Source organism: Eublepharis macularius, chromosome 7 (genome assembly GCF_028583425.1).
Source record: "Eublepharis macularius isolate TG4126 chromosome 7, MPM_Emac_v1.0, whole genome shotgun sequence".
NCBI classification, from domain to species: domain Eukaryota; kingdom Metazoa; phylum Chordata; class Lepidosauria; order Squamata; family Eublepharidae; genus Eublepharis; species Eublepharis macularius.
In genome coordinates this window covers 143,081,739-143,099,253 of record NC_072796.1, presented here as the reverse complement: position 1 = coordinate 143,099,253, position 17,515 = coordinate 143,081,739, and the positions used below count along the sequence as shown (strand labels likewise).

The following is a 17,515-nucleotide window of genomic DNA, read 5'->3' as shown; positions in this document are numbered from 1 at the left end:
TTTTGAGTGGAGTTTTCTTCCTTTTCCTAGAGATTTATTTGTTGATAGATGTTTTCGTTAGTTAATTTGGGTGGAGCATACATGGGGGGGGAGGTGTAACGGGTCGGTTGCCCGTGTCTAAAACTAAGCTTCAACTAGCCAGGAGAAAGATGGATCTCTCTCCAGGGAAGCCGAAAGCAGTTAGTCTTTAGACCTGTCAAACAGATCAGTTCTTTGAACCAGCTGTTTATCAGTACATTTATTTATATAGGGTTTAATATTGCTTTGCAACTCCTTATCAAACACACAGACACCAATCTAGAGTTTATTTCACTTTATTGAAAATACACCCTAGTTTTTTAATGAAGCAAGTAATCAAAATATAAATGGCTATTAATATGAATCCTATAACAACAGAACACAGAAAGGCAATAAGAAATAAGTTCACTAACATTTCTTAATAAATCCTAAGTTTAACATTGCTCAAAGTTTCTATGAAATACATAGGTAGAATAAGTTCTCAGCTAGATTCTCCCAAGAGAGCTCTTCCATCAGTACCCTGCTTATTCTATCTGTGTTTGCAATTATATACCTAACATATGCAAACATTTAGGGTCTATTCACATGATAGCACAAACAAATAATGATTGGTTTGACACTTCACTGAATATTCATAATTTCATAGTACAGCCTTCCAATTAGTTAAAAAATTATGTCATAGTCAGTACTGCAAAAGAAAACTATAAATCTCTGACAAGTGTCAAGAAAAGTTAAGTTGGGCGATCACCATTGGTTGAATCTCTGATAGAGGAACATCAATCTCGGTAGAGCTCACTATTTTAATTGTCAAAGGATGAAAGCACACCTGCTGAATTACCTTACACATAGAAAAAATACGCTGAAAGTTCATGCAAAGTTTAAAAGTTCATCTAGAGAATACAGAAGCTAGGCCTAGGATTGTTCAGTATTGATTATTGACATATGATTTTAATCTATATTAGCATAACAGGGGGGGGGGGGCGGGATGCTCTTGATGACAGTCCCTTGCTAGTGACCTGGTGCCAAAGTTTCCAGTTTTGCTCTGCATGTAGAACACAATAACAGACTCTTAACTTGTTAGTTCGAGCTTTTGGGGCAGCCAGAGCCTGGGCAAAGAGTTGGAGCATACGTAGTTTTTAGTTTTGTTTTTAATGTGTTGTTTTAAAGTTTGTCTTATCTCATAGTTTTATATTGTTTTTGCTTTGTTGTTACCCACCTTGAGTCCTGGAAGACCCAGGAGAACGGTGGGTATATGAAGATTTTGAATAAATAAATAGAAATCTGGATGTTCTTGAAGTCCTCTTTCTCTAAGCAGTGGCACACCAGTTGAGGTTGGTGAAAATCACGTGAGCGCCCACTGAGAAGACATCAAATGCCACAGCGCTCCACATCTCTGTGTTTGCACCCATAGCTATGGATTCCTTCTCGACTACCCCACGCAGCCTACAGGATCCGTGCTTGACTGGATGCCCCTGAGAAGAGGGGCTGCTATCCAGAGCTATCGTGAAGAGGTGGGTTCTGTTGAGGGGCAGAGACAGAAAGATCCCCAGGGGCAGAGACAGGCTCCCCAGGGAAATACTTCTGCGCATACGCACACCCCGACCGGAGTGAACACAAGCTGCACAAGAACACGACAGTTCATTTTTACTATTCCCTGTACTGGTGCACGTGCAAGAGACTTCCCTGGTGGATTGGGCTCCATGCTAATTTGTGGGAGGGGGGAATGCCATTTGGAGTTCATTCCCCCTGTAGACAGCAAAACACATGGCAGCATCCCAAGGCCCTCTGAGTCCATCCGTCACAGCCAGTGCGTGGGGCAAAGACTTTCCATGGAGAAATCTATTTTTAATGCCCCCCCCCTTATCTGTGAGCAGCATCCATCATGGAAGGCTGTTGTCATCTGTGGCTCCAGCCCTGACAGGGCCTTGACACTCTCAAGGCTCAAGGGTGTTCCAGGCTGAATGAAATCCGGGCTGCCTATGTCCGACTTCTGCTCCAGGGCTTCCCGCTGCGGCCAGAAGGGGCTGTCTGCGGCTAAGCCCCTCCATCAGCTTGACTCCCCCTGCAGCCGGAAGCTGTATGGCTGGCCCTCAGCAAGCTCCTTTCTCTTTCTCTCAGCATCCCACCCCCAATATGAGGATTAAGACAATGGTCTGCTTTGCAGGTTGGTTGTAAGCATGATGGAGATAATGCGAGCAAAGGGCATCATGACGACCCCCCTTTTTAAAGTCATCTAAACCAGCAGCAGTGCTCACATCTTCCAGTTGTGACTTCTGTGGTTTGAAAAAGAACTTTCTTTTTCTGTCCTGAATCTAAGGGCAATAACAAATTGTATTAACCACTTATTCCTTTTCCTTCCCACAGCCCCAGTAACCCAAAGGGCCAATAATAAAGAAAACTACAGAGTCTAGCAAGTCTTTCCCCCCCCCCACCACCACCTCTCACTCCTCAAGGAAACCTGATCGGGCTGCAAGCTGATTTAGGGGGAGCTGCCAGGCCAAACGTAGCTGCTAGAGGTTGCTACGGCATTGTATCCCGGACACTGGTGTACATAGGGGCACAGTTTTGCTCTATGTTTTCGTTTTAGCAGGGACCCACCACCTTTGATAATAAACGTGCCAAAAGACATCAAAATTCAGAGCAAAAGATCAACAAAGAGCCACTGTAAGAAAACCCATTGATATAACTGAAGTGAAACTATTCAGCTTAACAGACACGTTGAGGAATGTTTCTGCAGTCCAAGCACCGGCTGTTCCAAGTCCTTTATCAGGAAGTGGCACACATGAGATCTTACCCAGCGTCATAAACATGCACAAAATCACCTTGCACAACTGGTTTGGGGCACAGGCAGAAGTCTGTGCATGGTTCCAGGGGAGGACGGAGTTCGTGAGGGGAGAGACCTCAGCAGGGAATGATCCTGTTAAGCCTGCCCTCCAAAGCTGCTATTTCCTCCAGCAGAACTGAACGCTGAGACCAGCTGTCATTCCAGGAGAACTCCAGGGCCCACCAGGAGGATGGCAGCCCCATACACACTCCCTCTATGGGGCCTGCAGTAGTTGCTCTAGCCCAGCCCACATGCTGGCCTCTTAGAGGGCTGAGGCAGGTGAGCACTAGGCCCCGTGTTCGGAGCTCCCAGCAATTTTTTGAATGGACGTTTTAGGCACATCGGAGCCCCTTGAAGTTTGAGATTGAGGCACATGAAGCGCGGAGAGGTCTGAGCCTTTCCTCTTGTACCTGGGCAGTGCGGCAGCATCCCAAGGCCCTCCGAGTCCATCCGTCACAGCTAGTGCATTGGACAAGGACTTCCCACAGAGAAACCTATTTTCATGCCTCCCCTCCGGTGGGAAGAGGGTCTGCCTTGTGCCCATTGGGCTAAGCTTCTGGGCACACCAGCCCCCGGCAGGACCCCTGTCAGGAACTGGCCAGGGGGGCTTCAAAGGCCACTCAGATGATGAGTGGCCAAGGAAGGAGGGAGGGGGCGTGAGTGATCTGTAGGAATCCTCTTGACTCCGAAATGTTGCATCCTCCTCCCGCTCTCATATCTTGGCCCAGCTGTCCAGTGCTCAGAGGCATGGAGCAGGGGTCACTGGGGATGTGGGAAGGGGAGGCAGTTGTGAGCTTCCTGCATTGTGCAGGGGGTTGGACTAGATGACCCTGGAGGCCCCTTCCAGCCCTGTGATTCTAGGATTCTAAGTGCTTGTGACTCGGCTTGGCTCCCCCCTTCTCGTCAGCCAGGACAGGCCAGCCTTGTTCTTAGCCCAGCTCTTGGCAGGGACGTGGCATTTGCCTGGCACCTGGCTTGCCACCGCTCTGCTAGAAATAGATCAGAGGGGAAAATGCCCTGAGTCCTTGCTCATGTGGGCTTTCAGGATATTTTTAGCTCAGAAGGAAGTTCAGAATGAATTGTGTGGCTGCGGCTGACGTCATTCGACATTCTGCTGATATCTCTGTTTCAAGCCCACCCCCAATGCTGGGCTCCTCCCCACACCGCCCCCCTCTGTCAAACGACAGCGCCTGCTGCAGGGGGTCCCTCTGGAGGAAGAGTTTAACATTAGTAAGCAGGAAGGGTGGCAGCACTGCCCCAATTTGTCCTTTGAGGAGGGCAGGCAGGGGGCACGCGCAAGGACCTGTCGGGTGGGCTAGTTACACTCAAGCACTGGGCATATCTTGGGAAGCTGGCATGCCTGGTGTTGGATGAGAACTGGGATTCAGAGGCCATTTTGGAAACTTGGTGGGATGGCTGCCTGGGGACAGAGACTGGGGAGGGGCCTGGTGGCAGAGCCTCGGCTTGGCATGCGGAAGGCCCCAGGTTCAATCCCCGGCACCTCCAGTGAATAAAGGACCAGGCAGCAGGTGGTGGGAAAGCCTGACCTTAGAGAGCCGCTGCCAGTCTGAGTAGACAAGACTGAACTTGATGGGCCAATGGGATGATGCGATAAAAGGTGGTTTCATGTGCTGCGTTCTTGCCAAGGGGGAGGCCGATCGCCGCTTTGGGATTAGGAAGCAATTTTCTCCAGGTCAGTTTGATCAGGGATCCTGGAGGTTTTTTGCCATCTTCTGGGCATGGAGCAAGTAGTTGTGACATGGTGGGGGAAGGGAAAATGAGACCCCCCCCCCCGCAAGGCCTTGCAGGTACCCACTTGTTTGCTTGGAGTTTCTGAGCTCTTATATAGTCGAAGGTATAGAGCCTAATGAGTTGGTGGGACTGCGGAATACCTGGTCAACAGCAGTTCCGGAGGGAGTGTTTTGCAGCAGGGGTTTCGAGGCGCGTGCTGTGGGCTTGCAGGCAGGGCAGATGCAATTTGGATCTGTTTTCCAGGCTTCCCCTCCCCTCTTTGCTGGTTAAACTCTTTTCTCTTTTTAGGCCAGAAGCTGGGTGGTGGGGCACATGCCCTGTCTTGGGCGGGGGTGGGGGAGCTCCAGCGGTGTCCTCCCATAGACGGCAGTGTGCGGGAATGTTTCCTGTGCTGCTGCTGGGAGGGGGTGGTGCCCTGCCTGGCTGGCCTTGGCTGGGGGCAGCACCAGCGGAGATATAAGAGCCATACCCCCCACTCCTCCTTTGCAGAGGGACGGACGGGCTGAAGCAGGAGATCGCCATGGGAGCCAGCAGTCGGCTGAGCCCCCGGGCGGCCCGCGGTAGCCTGTCTCGCTCCTTCTGGGCAGGGCCGTCCTGCCGCTCGGTGGCCCCGGTGGTGGCTGCTGAGCCAAGCCCGTCCAAGGTGCTGCCCTTCGAGGCCATTCCCCGCAGCGGCCACAATGCCTGGTTCAACCTCTACCGGTTCTGGAGAACCAACAGCTTCCAAAACCTCCACTACATCATGCAAAAGAATTTCCAGCACTTGGGACCCATCTACAGGTGAGCGCCTGCCGGTCGCAGGCTGCGTGTCGGCCCCCGGCTGACTTCTGGGACTCCTGCTCCAGGTGCTGCTCCAGGGAGCGGGGTGGAGCTTGTCCATGTCCAGAATACATGGGCTGGTTGATAGGGCAAGGGGTAGGTGGGTGGCCCGTCTTGGTCCAGATGGCCTTCTGTTCCCCTCTGTGAGCCCGTGAGCCCCAACTGGCAGCTCTGGCACTTCCAAGAGTTTACCTGGCAAAGCCAGAGCAGCTCAGCAGTGAAGAAAGGTGAGCACGGAAGCGCAGGTGCCCAGAAGCGTTCTCCTTTTCAGCCAGAGGGTGTCAAGTCGGGTGAGAGAGGGATGTCATAGATGCCTCCTGATCTTTGAATGGCAAATGACTGCTCTCTGGGCTATGATGCAAATGGGGGCCTGGTGAGGAAGAGAAAGGGGAGCTCAACACCCCACCCTGCACAGTTTAACCAACTGAAACAATAACAACACACTTTGTAAACCGCTCTGAGTGCGCATTCAGTTGTCCTGAAGGGCAGTACAGAAATCAAATGCTGTTGTTATTGAATTTCACAACTGAAACACTTGTTTCAGTTGTGGAATTCATTGCCCAGGGAGGAGACATAATGACAGTCACGAGCACAGATGGCTTTCAAAGAGGTCAAGACAGATTCCTGGAGAAGAGGTCCGTCAGTGGACACACTAGCTATGGGGGACAAATGGGACCCTCCACAATGGAGGAAATTCACAACATGTTCCGAGGCCGTCAACCTCAGGATGCCTGCGCTAAGGGAAGCCTCAAGAGGAATCAATTACGACGAAGGCTCAAACCAAGACAGTTTAACCAACTGAAAGTGGGAGCTCTGAGGTTGTGTAGGGAGAATTCAGCTAATAAAACTGGGTGGGTAGAATGGTTAAGACCCCTCTCCCCTCTGCCATGTATGGTTGAAACTACAGGCCACAGTCATGACTAGTTTGACCGTGTGTCTGTGTGTGTGTGCTTGGAGTGACAAAATAAACTAGCTCTATCTGAAACCACCGTTGTGCTTTCGCATTTGGGGCCCATCTAGGATGCCAAGCCTGATTTAATGTTGGCTCTTCCGCAGTGGGTCAAGGTTGATCCAATCTGGCAGGAAGATGCATTGCTGGAGGAAGGGTACGGCTGGGGCCTGACGAAAGGAGACAGCCTGGAAGGCGGTGAAGAGCTAAAGAGAGCTTTGCGGGATCCAGCTTCCTGTTTGCATTGCAGCAGTGGCCATGAGCCAGTTTAGATGGGAGGGCGTCCAAACCTCTCTACAGGAGACCTCTTACAGGATGACGCTCAAATAAAGGAAGACATAGTGTTAGCTGGGAAGAGTAGTTTAAAAAGACAGAACCAAAGGCTCTGTCAATTTCACCTCTCTACGGAAGGGTAGTTTAAAAAGACAGAGCTGGCGGAGATCGCTCCTCAGAGAGTTTTTGCATTTCTCTTTCGCCTCCCTGAAGGCTGTATCAATTTCACCTCCCCTTCACTATGCTTCCTGGTTAATATTGCTTCTCCCTACCCTTGAGTGTCCTTGTCTTGCATAGAGAAACGTGGATGCTGTCATCATTTTGAAGTAATTTTAAAATGCCAGGAGGGCCTGATCCTGATTGGGCCCATAGTGTGGAGCTTTTGACCCATCAGCCTTTCAAGTGCCAAAAGAGCCGTGTGTGTGTGTGTGTGTGTGTGTGTGCGCAGCTGTCTTGGCACTTGCAAAGGCTAGTTGGGTGCCTTTTCGGCCATGCCCTAAGGAGACAAAGGCCTTCCCCTGTTACCAGTCCCACATCCTGAGCCAATGAGGGTCATAAATGAATCGTGTACGGCATGAAGAAGCATTTTCGCTGTCCTGAAGCTGCTGTCTGTTAACTTCATCGGTTATCCCCAAGTTCTAACATCAGAAAAGAGACATTCCCTCTATCCATGTTCTCCGTGCCCTGCCCTGCCCTTGTTTGGCACTCTTTCGTAAACAGAAAAAACGTCCCGTTCTTTGGCCTTCCCTCAGACAGAAGGTGCGCCAACCCCTCGACGATCAGGTCTGCCCTCCTCGGCACTCTTTCCAGCTCCGCCAGATCCATTTTGAGATTCTGTGCACAGGATTCCAAATGCAGAGACTGGCACGGACTGTTCCAAGTGCACCTGCAGGGGCTGGATCCGGGCAGCTCTTCCTCCCAGTGTCACCCAGGTGTCTCATCCCACGTGGCTTTTGCGCAGGCAGGTCCCTTTATCCCCAACAGGTTGCATCCAACCCGGGGCAGAACTGTGCTGGTGGCTTTACTTGCAGCCTCTAGCACAGAGTTTGCCTTTTGCTTCGCTGCCAGACCTTTCCCCAGAGCTATCCTTCGTGACCCCCCCACCCCAGCCGCTTTCCCGGTTAGCCTCTGCTGGCTCAGATGCCATCAGAGTGTCTAAGGTGAGTTAGCTCGGGATATTTTTTTTTGGTCTCAGTGTCATTATATCACACTAGCCTGATAGCCGTACTTCGCTACAGCATTTAACTACTTTTAATCCAATTATAATACTTACGGGTATGTAACATTTTTTAGTTTCTAACTGTCTGGGGGGGGGTGAGATATGGAATGTTGTGAGCCCCAATCAGCCTGCATATGCAAATGACCTTGAAAGGCTGGCCCAATCAGGGAAGAGTGGCTGAGCTGGCAGTGGGCAGCAACCTGCCAGCCACACAAGGAAGCTGGATCCCTTTGGGAAAACACGTTACCCCTTTTGACCTCCTTAGGGGGCAAATTTCTTAAAATCCCTTCTTAGTGGGTGTTTACATCATGAAAGGAACATTCTCCCCAAATTTCATGTTCCTAGGTCCAGGAGTTTGGGCTGGACGATGATGAGTCAGTCAGGCCACTTGTCTTTATATATATAGATGATAGGAGATGCATCTAACCCTTTTTTGAGACCAACCCTTTGTTTCTGATGAGAGCCAAGCTACAAGTGACGCCTGACACAGGTAGGACACTTGTCAGCTTCCCTCAAGTTTTGATGGGAAATGTAGGCATCCTGGTCTTGCAGCTGTAATGGAGAGCCGAGCTGTAAAACGGTGGACGAGGAATCTTCCTGTTTGAGGCCTGAACTCTGGTCTTCTGCCTGTGACTGTTTCACAAATCCCAGAGCAGATTTCAAGGGCCACTCTTGCCAGGGCTGAAACGTGGCCAGGTTAGAGCCAGCCGTGGCCAGAGGCCCCTGCCGCCTGCCAGGCTTGCCTGTCCACTCAAGGGCTGGACTCTCTCCTCTCATTCGGCAGGGAGACTGTGGGCACCCACAGCAGCGTCAACGTGCTCCTCCCCCGGGACGCAGCCCAGCTCTTCCAGTCAGAGGGCATCTACCCACGCCGAATGGGCATCGATTCCTGGATTGCCCACCGTGCGCTACGGAACCACAAATGTGGCATCTTTCTATTGTAAGTGAGGGCAACGAAGGGGCAGAATGGAGGGTCGGCTTTTCCCATTCACAGCTCCGTGCTTTGCATTTACCTCTTCGTTACAATATTCATACCCTGCCTTTGATTTGTGGCTTAATGTGGTTAAGAATCCCGAGTACAATAAAACCCTATTAGCAACCCCCCACCCAAGAAAATGCCTGCAAATTCAAGGCCATGAAAAGTCCTGGCAATTTTACAGCCTTTCAGTGCCTCCTATAAACTTCTCTAGACGGTGCCCCTCTGCCCCTCCCTTGGGAGCCCATTCCACAAGGCGGGAGCCGCTGCGAAGAAGGCACGGCCTCTAGCAGATGCCAAGGCAGTCACCTTGAGCGTGGGAACAATCAGAAGGTGGCGACCTCAGGACTGTAGGAGGTGCACGAGGACGTTCGGGGGGAGGCGGAGCTTAGGGTACATGGGTCATAGTTTAAAGGTCACAGCCCACACTTTGAATTGAACTTGGAGACAAACCGGCAATCGAGGTGGCTGCTTTAAAATAGGCCAGATGGCCAACCCCGGACAAGAAATGGGCTCCACTGCACTCTGAAGCCGCTGAAGTTTCTGGGGTGTCTTCAAGGGCAGTCCCATGTAAAGTGTGTTGCAGAAGTCTAACTGTGAGGTTACCAAAGAACGTATTAGCAGGGCCAGACCACTTGAGTCTAAGATAGGAGACAGTTGGCAAACCAAATGTCCACAGAAAACACTCCCGGCCACCCCACCCACCTGCTTTTCCAACAATGAGGCAGGGTCTGTGAGTACCCCAGGCTCTTAACCCAGCATCACCTCCATCTTGTCTGGATTCAGCTTCTGCTTGTTTGGCCTTAGCCACTGGACCCCGTCCCAATCCCAGTATTTCCAGCTAAAGGTTCTCAGGGGCGAGTTCTGCTGGAAAGGCCCCCGGGGGGCAGTCAGCGCCCCCAGACGAGCCTTGTGTGATCAGCGGTCTGATTTAGCATTTCTGTCCCTTTTATAATGAAGCGGGGGACGGCTGCTGCCAGTCTGGTAGCTCCCCACCCCTGCCTTATACAGAGGAGGCCCTGGGCTCGCCCCTGCCATTTTTCGTTAAGCAGGGACTTTGGGGAGCCAGGCTGGGAAAGACCCGGGAAGGGGAGCTAAGGCAGCACCGGAAACGTCGGTGGGGGTATGGGAAACTGGGGGGTGGGGGGCTAGTGCAAGGTGGGCCCTTCAGGTTGCATCTTCCGGCCAGCAATGGCCCTCTGGTCCCCTGCCTCACCCTCGTGCTTGAATCATGCAGGAACGGGGAGGAGTGGCGCTCCGACCGGCTGGTTCTCAACAAGGAGGTGATCAGCCCCGCGGGCACCCACAAGTTCCTGCCCTTCCTCAACACGGTGGCGGAGGACTTTGTCGAGTTCATGCACCGGCGGGTGAGGAAGAACACCCGGCGCTTGCTCACAGTTGACCTCCGCCACGACCTCTTCTGCTTCACCTTGGAAGGTAGGGCAGTGCGTAGAGGCCCCTTGCCCTGCAGCCCCACCCCAAATGCAAGGCCCCCCCCACTGCTTCTCTCTGAAGCTCTTAGCAACTTCTCAACCAGACCAGGCCAGCCCCTCCCTCCTGGCATACCACATGGCTCAAATAGTGGCCCATGGACAGCCCCACCTTCTCCATCCATGCCATGGAGGGATATGCCACATCCCAGCCCACAGAGAAGGCCCCAGGAGGGCTGCCAGCCTCGCAGGAGGGGTTCCTGGAGACGGGGAGGGTCTAAGTGGACACTCCTTTTGCTCCTTCTTCTGACTCTGTGCTGGTGGCTGGGGTGGGGGCAGCAGTGTTTCTCTGGGGGTGGGCTAGGCCACCACTTTCTGTTCCCTTAATTGCAATATCTTTTCCGGGATATTTACACACCCTTGTGCAAGGGTGTGTGTGTAGCAGGATACAGTCGCACACACAAAGGAAAATAGCCATTATATTCTTGTTTGTGGGGAGAGAGATGGAGGACTTGAAAATTCTCTGTGTGGGACCCATTGCAAGTGACCTGGGGGTGCTCTTCGGCAGAGAAATGCTGCCAGGGGTTAAGTGGCCCAAAGAGAAAGAGACGGGCGGGAGGGCGGGCGGGCGGGCGGGCTTCTTGCCATTGCTCTGAGAAGGGGGAGTGGTGGCCGGTGGCTACGGTGACCAGCCTCCAGCCCCACGGCCTCGCCTGACTCTGTCCCCCCGTCCCCCCCCCCCGGCAGCCAGCTCCTATGCCTTGTACGGGGAGCGCCTGGGCCTGCTGGAGGAGAGCCCCAGCGCCGAGTCCCAGCGCTTCATCCAGGCCTTGGAGACAATGCTGCAGACCACCTTGCCCTTGCTGTTCATCCCGCCGGGCCTCATGCGCTGGGTCAACCACAAGCTCTGGCAAGACCACATGGACGCCTGGGACATCATCTTCAAGCACGGTCAGCCCTCTGGGTGTGAGCGGGGGGGGGGACGCATGGAGGCAGGGCGCCCCCTCCTTCCCATATGATGTGGCAGGACTGGGGGTGAGTGGGGGGTGGTGGTGGAAGTGGCCCAGCTGAAGGCAAAAGGAAGCTTTGCTATGGAATTAACTCAACAGTGGCCATAGTAGTCTGCCCATTCTGAGAGCTCAGCAGGGTCTAATGAGGAGTCCACCCTGCAAAGCTGACACTTTCTGCAGAGGAGCAGATGTTTGTAGCCTGGAGATCAGCTGTAATTCCAGGAGGACACCAGCTGCCACCTGGAGGTTGGCAACACTAGCTGTGCACATGATGCCTCCATCTCAAATCAAAATGCCTTCACTTTGGACCGGGGCAAGAGAGCTCAGCTTCTTCACTCCCCCAATAGCAGAGGTCGCTGGGAGTCATCTTGTTTCCAGGCCCAGAACAATTCTTGGCCTCCTGTTCTGCTCTAATTCTGCGGTCCCCTTCTCTGCATTCTGTAACACATCATGCCTCATCCTTCTTTGTGTGGTTTCTAAATTTTGTATTCCTAGTCCTATGGCACTCATTATTAGCACTCTCACACTATTGGATTGCCTTGTTTTAGACTATGTTACCCACCTTGAATCTCAGCGATAAAGGTGGGCTATTAATAAGTTTAAAAGAGCATGAAGTTTTAAAAAAAAAACGGGCTCAAGGCAAGCAGGGAGCCTCGCCAGGGCTAGCGGTGGCTTCATGGCCATCTTCTTGCTTCTCCAGCCGACAAATGCATTCAGAACATATACCAAGAATTCTGCCTCGGGAAGCCCCGCAAATACTCTGGCATCATGGCGGAGTTACTGCTGCAGGACGAACTCCCGCTGGACTCCATCAAGGCCAACATGACGGAGTTCACGGCTGGAGGTGTAGACACAGTGAGTTTGCCGCATAGCGATGCCTGGGCAGAAGCATGGTGGGACTAAATGTTGTCTGGAGGCAGGTTGTGGCTATTGCTTCCTAGGCAGTACAGCTGCCCACCACAGGCAACACTCCGTGTGCGGGAGGGGTTCAGAGCAGGGCTTCTTTTTCTGGGAAAAGAGGTGGTGGAACTCAGTGGGTTGCCAGCACGGGGGGCAACTCCTGGCAGGGGGTGGTGCCCCTGGTACCACGTGCACGTGCGCAAAGTGCGCGCATGCTCCCAGGACCGCACAATGATGTCACTTTGGGTCAGCTGGAACAAGGAGGGAGTTTTTAAAAGTTTAAATTGCCCTCAGTGAAAAGGGTCACATGGCCGGTGGCCCTGCCCCCTGATCTCCTGACAGAGGGGAGTTTAGATTGCCCTCTGCGCTGTTTGGCGACGCAGAGGGCCACCTAAACTCCCCTCTGTCTGGAGATCAGGGGGCGGGGCCACCAGCCATGTGACTATTTTCAAGAGGTGCTGGAACTCCGTTCCCCCGCGTCCCCCCTGAAAAAAAGCCCTGGTTCAGAGTGATCCCCGCCCAGTGTGCCTGTTTCAGCACACCCAAGCGCAGTGCGGCTTCCTTGTTTTGTATCAGCATCTCGGCCACCATTTGGAGCCAGAACTTCTGAAAACAGTGGCTTGGGACGTAGTTCGGAATCCCATCAGCCACAGTGGCAGTTCTGGCTGGCCTATGAAAGATGCCCCGTGGACAAGCCTCTCTCTGACTATGCCCTTTTTGCCTTCAGACAGCCATGCCTCTGCTCTTCACCCTCTTCGAACTGGCCCGCAACCCACACATCCAGACAGCGATTAGGGAAGAGATCACAGCTGTGGAGGCCAAGGGGCCCAAGGAGCTCTCCAAGCTCCTGAACTGCCTGCCCCTACTGAAGGCAGCCATCAAGGAGACTCTAAGGTAAGGAAGGGGAGGGGGACAGGGGTTCATCGCTCTCCACATCAAACACCCAGAAAATCCAGGATATTCACTCGCATTCGGTCAAATCCTTTGTATCTTCCTTTCCACCCTAGCAACAGGCCCTCAGGGCAGACTAAAAGCTGCCTGAGGCACAATATTACAATAAAAATGCTGCCCACCGTTAAGGCAGCGCCCCTGCTCCCCGTTTGGCCTTCTGTCAACAGCCTCAAAGGCAGCGCCATTCCGTGGCCCAGGCCTCCCCGTGGTCAACTGCAGAGGCCTGCCTAAAAGACCATCTTCAGTATGCGGCGTTGACACCAAGGGACCTTCTGCTCCTCAGGGGAGAACTCCAGAGCCGCAGGCCCCGTCTCGGAGCCACACGCCAACCTTTGGAAAAGGGAGGCTGTGCTGGCCTAGCTGGGGGTGTGGCTACAGTTGTGTGGTCCTGGGATTGGCTTCCTGCCCTCCACGTTCCACCTGCAATGGTCAGGAACAGAAGAAAGGGGAAAGGTGTTGGGTTTCCTTGCCCAGTCAATTGACTTCTGGTGCCAGGGTCCTTCCAGCATTGGTTTAATGAGAGGGTGTGGGGTGGCTTATCCAGAGAGACAACCGCAAGTTATTCCATGACCAGAGTTGTGAACCTGTGACAATTTCTCCTGGTATTGCTCCCCACCTCCCCGGAGGAGAATCCTGCTGCTGGGGGGGGCACCCAACTGAGAGCAGGTATACAAGCAAAGTGGTTTTCTCTTAGATCGTCTGTCCCGGCTTCAATACCATTGGCAAGCAAGTTTTTCCCCACCATTTGTGCATTTCTCAGGTTTCCCCAACGTTTCGACTTGCTTTTTTGTGATGTTTTGGGAACGACTGTAAGAAAGACTGGGTGGCTGCCGTATGAGTAGGAAAGTTCCGCATTTCCTGCTCACGTGGCAGCCATTTTCTCCGATCCTCTCCTGGCAGCAGCCATTTCCTACTCCTGCTATTGGTTTGTTTGTTTCATTCAGCAATTGAATATCATTACAGCGATGTTCATAGATCCAGAGGAGTTAGCTGTGCTAGTTTGCAGTAGCAAAATAGCAAAGAGTCCAGCAGCACCTTTAAGACTAACCAGCTTTATTGCCGCATAAGCTTTCGAGAGCCACAGCTCTCTTCATCAGATGCATCTGACGAAGAGAGCTGTAGCTCTCGAAAGCTTATGCTGCAATAAAGCTGGTTAGTCTTAAAGGTGCTACTGGATTACGCTGTGTAATCCACCTTGCAAAGATCAAACAGCAGCCAAGGGTACCATTTCTGTTGCAGGCTCTACCCTGTGGGCATTACAGTACAGCGCTACCCAACACAAGATGTGGTGATTCAGAATTACTGCGTGCCGGCTGGGGTGAGTATTCACTGGCTTGTATGGTCACCCCTCCACCCCACCCTAAAGGGCCTGAGCATTTCGTATGCCTCTCACATCTTTGGCTGTCCTGAGACACAAGGATCGAGGGGGGCAAATTGGGGGCCTGCAGGCTGGGTGCACCTTTGAGGCCTCCTCACCTGCCCCCACCTCTGGACGCTGCCAATTTGTTTTTAAGCTCTTTTAAGTTTCTCAAGTTGTCCAATGATACCTACGTCCCGCAGACCCCATGCAAGAGATTCTAGTACAGCTGCAGAAGCAGAATCTCATGCAGTCGATCCAATGTAGCAAGAACCGGCTCACACGCAATGTATTATTTGTACCACCAAGTTTGTGTTTTGTGTAACTTTTATGAAGACTAGAGGGAGGTGGTAATCTCTTAGGGCACGTGCCGGCTCACTTTTGTGCGCCTGCAAACTGTAAAAGGGAATTTTGTGTGGCTTTAATTTGCATACTTCTAGTCAGCTATTAAGATTTCCCATGCAATCATTCAGAGTTGCTCAGTTTCATTTCTAACCATTGTGAGAAAGCCAACAGAGTTCTGTTGCGTCTTTCCTGGTATTGAATGTAATATCTGTAGCTGCTCAATGAAGTAGAAATGCACCGCTGTTTGTTCCATGTAAGAACATCACAACAGGGCCTCCCTCACATGTCCTGGACGGGGGGAAGGGAGGGGGGAGATGGGAATATAAAAGCTGGCCACCCTTGCTGTAGATTACCCTCTGGACGTATTAGGGGGTACAGTCAGTCTGCACTTCGAAAGGATCTCAGACATCTGGGCAAGAATCGCCTCTGCTGGAGCCTTTGCAGGGCTGTTGTGAAAGGACAGTCAGGGTGGGTCACATCTCCTGCTTTCTTCTTAGTCCTCAGGCTCCTTAGTCACTTGCTGGGAGCCTCAGCCTGTTGACAAGGGGGCAGCTCCGAGGCTGCGGCCTTCCAAGAGCCATTAAGATCACCACGGGGCAGAGGGGTTCTTGGCCCACTTCTGCAGGCTCTGGGATGGACTGACAAGCAGAGCTGCCCTTCCCCTCAGGGCCCTCAAAAGTGGGCAGAGGGGGCCCCTCCACTGGAAAAGAAGAGAGTCCTGGGCCACGGGGACCAACGCTCTGATCTGGTGTAGGGACGCTTTAGATATATTACTCCCAGAAGAGGTGGAATCCCCAAAGGAAGGGAAGGATGCGATGGCTAATGATGGTGGAGAAGTGGATCTCAAGCCGTATGAAGGAGCCAGGTGCTTTGGCTCAAAGATCAGGGCCAGAGGGGGCACCCCACCCGCTTAGGTGCTTGGCCAATCCCCTTTTTGCTTGCCAAGGAGGCACTGGGCAGGTAGGATGAGACAAGGCCTACGAGGAGGAAAGGGGGGGGCACTGGGCATGATTATCCAGGAGAAGGCGGAGGGAAACTGCCATCCACCCCCCTTCAAATCCCTCTCCCAGGAAGAGCCCGATGGCTGAGGATTTTGACTGATCATTCGAAGAATCTTGTGCTGGCAGAGGGTCACTTGGGATTTCCTGCACTGAGCTGGGGGAACGGGGAATCCGGCCGGCTCTAAGGATCTCAGGCGCTCTCTCCCTCCTGACAGACCTTATGCCAGGTGGGGTTGTACGCGATGGGGCGCAGCCCAGAAGTCTTCAGTGACCCCGAGCTCTACAGCCCCAAGCGCTGGCTGGGAAAGGAGGACAACAGCTTCAAGGCCCTGGCCTTTGGGTTCGGCTCACGCCAGTGCATTGGAAGGCGTTTGGCTGAAGCAGAGATGACGCTCTTTCTCTTCCATGTGAGTTCAGGGGAAGGGCAGGCATCGGGAATGGGGGAGGATCCGTCTTCTGGCCCCACAGAGGCTGGCTCGACCCGCCCAGTGCAATCCTATGCAGTGCTACTCAAGTCCAAGCCCACTGAAATCAAGGGGTTTGGACTAGAGGGCGTGCACAGGTTCACGCTGCCAAGCAATGCCGACGGGGCCACTGCCAGCCAGCGATTCTGAGCTGCTGCTGCTTTGCTTGGCGTGGCACATTCAGCTCTTACTGCCCTTTCTAAAGGCAAGAACGATGAGGGGGAAAGGCCCCGTGATCCTGGCAGTTCCCACCACCGCTTCATTCACGCCCCAAACTCCTTTCGCCTCACCTCAAGCGTGCTTTTTGTTCCAGGTCCTGCGGAACTTCAAGATTGACACCGTTTCCAAGGCAGACATTAAAACTGTTTTTGGCTTCATTCTCATGCCAGAGAAGCCCCCGCTGCTCACCTTCCGGCCCCTTGACTAGGCTAGGGGGCTTGGAGCCCCTGCATCATTTGTCCTCCCCCCTCCTTTGCCATATGACCACCGGGACTGGCCGTTAGCAGAAATCCGCCCCCCCCCCCAGCTCGACTGAAGCTTCAAACCAGGGTGTCTTGGAGGGGAGACTTGGGGATTTAATATTTTCACTCCCGCATAGTTTTGCAAATGAAAACCAGGCTCTCCATATTGACATTCTTTAAAGGAAGAGGGGGGGGGACTTGCCTCAGCTTTCTACTTAAGTAATATGTTTAACAATCACACGTGGGCCCCTGGAATTAGTCAAAAGTATTTATTTTCTGTTACGTAGCTTCCCGTTGCTTCACAAGGTTCTGCTCCGCCGGCTCCTTAAACCTGAGCCTGACTTTCATTTTTGCCAAGGCAAGAGGCGTGACTGGGGCACAGGAAAAGACGATCTCGGGCAGGAGAGCTGGCCTCCCCGCCTCCCCGCCTCCCCGACTGCACACCATTTCACCCGGCAATAGTTGAAATGTCCAACAGGGAAGGAGGTAATCAGTTCAGCAGCTGTGTTCAGGAGGGGCAACCAAAACACGGATTTCAGTCCAGTGGCAACTTAGAGACCAAAAAGATTTTCGGGGTATAAGCTTTTAAGAGTCAAAGCTCCCTTTTTCAGATACAGGGAGCAGGGCTGATCCCTGAGCCTTTGTATCCCAGTAAGGAGGTGAGGGGTGAACCAAAGAAGAGATTCAGGATGGAAAGGTCCAATGCAACTTCACTGGAGCAGAAATCAGCATCTGGAGTGATCTAACCCCATCCACCTCCCTGTAT

The 17,515-nt window shown here is 52.7% G+C and overlaps 1 protein-coding gene across 1 annotated transcript; it reads left to right on the top strand.

Moving 5' to 3' along the window:
- Positions 1 to 5,114: 5,114 nt before the first annotated feature.
- LOC129333751 (cytochrome P450 11B, mitochondrial-like) lies at positions 5,115 to 16,715 on the top strand. Its single transcript, XM_054985626.1, has 9 exons — positions 5,115 to 5,374; positions 8,639 to 8,794; positions 10,068 to 10,267; positions 11,008 to 11,211; positions 11,971 to 12,125; positions 12,898 to 13,064; positions 14,361 to 14,439; positions 16,040 to 16,231; positions 16,602 to 16,715. The coding sequence occupies exons 1-9, from the start codon at positions 5,115 to 5,117 to the stop codon at positions 16,713 to 16,715; spliced, it is 1,527 nt and encodes a 508-aa protein (XP_054841601.1).
- Positions 16,716 to 17,515: the final 800 nt, after the last annotated feature.

What these genes read in the sequence shown, in the direction of transcription:
- LOC129333751 (XM_054985626.1), top strand. Translation starts at nt 5,115, where the DNA reads ATGGGAGCCAGCAGTCGGCTGAGCCCCCGGGCGGCCCGCGGTAGCCTG. An exon ending in AAATGTGGCATCTTTCTATT is followed by an intron (nt 8,795 to 10,067) that starts GTAAGTGAGGGC and finishes TGAATCATGCAG; the next exon opens with GAACGGGGAGGAGTGGCGCT. An exon ending in CGGCTGGAGGTGTAGACACA is followed by an intron (nt 12,126 to 12,897) that starts GTGAGTTTGCCG and finishes TTTTGCCTTCAG; the next exon opens with ACAGCCATGCCTCTGCTCTT.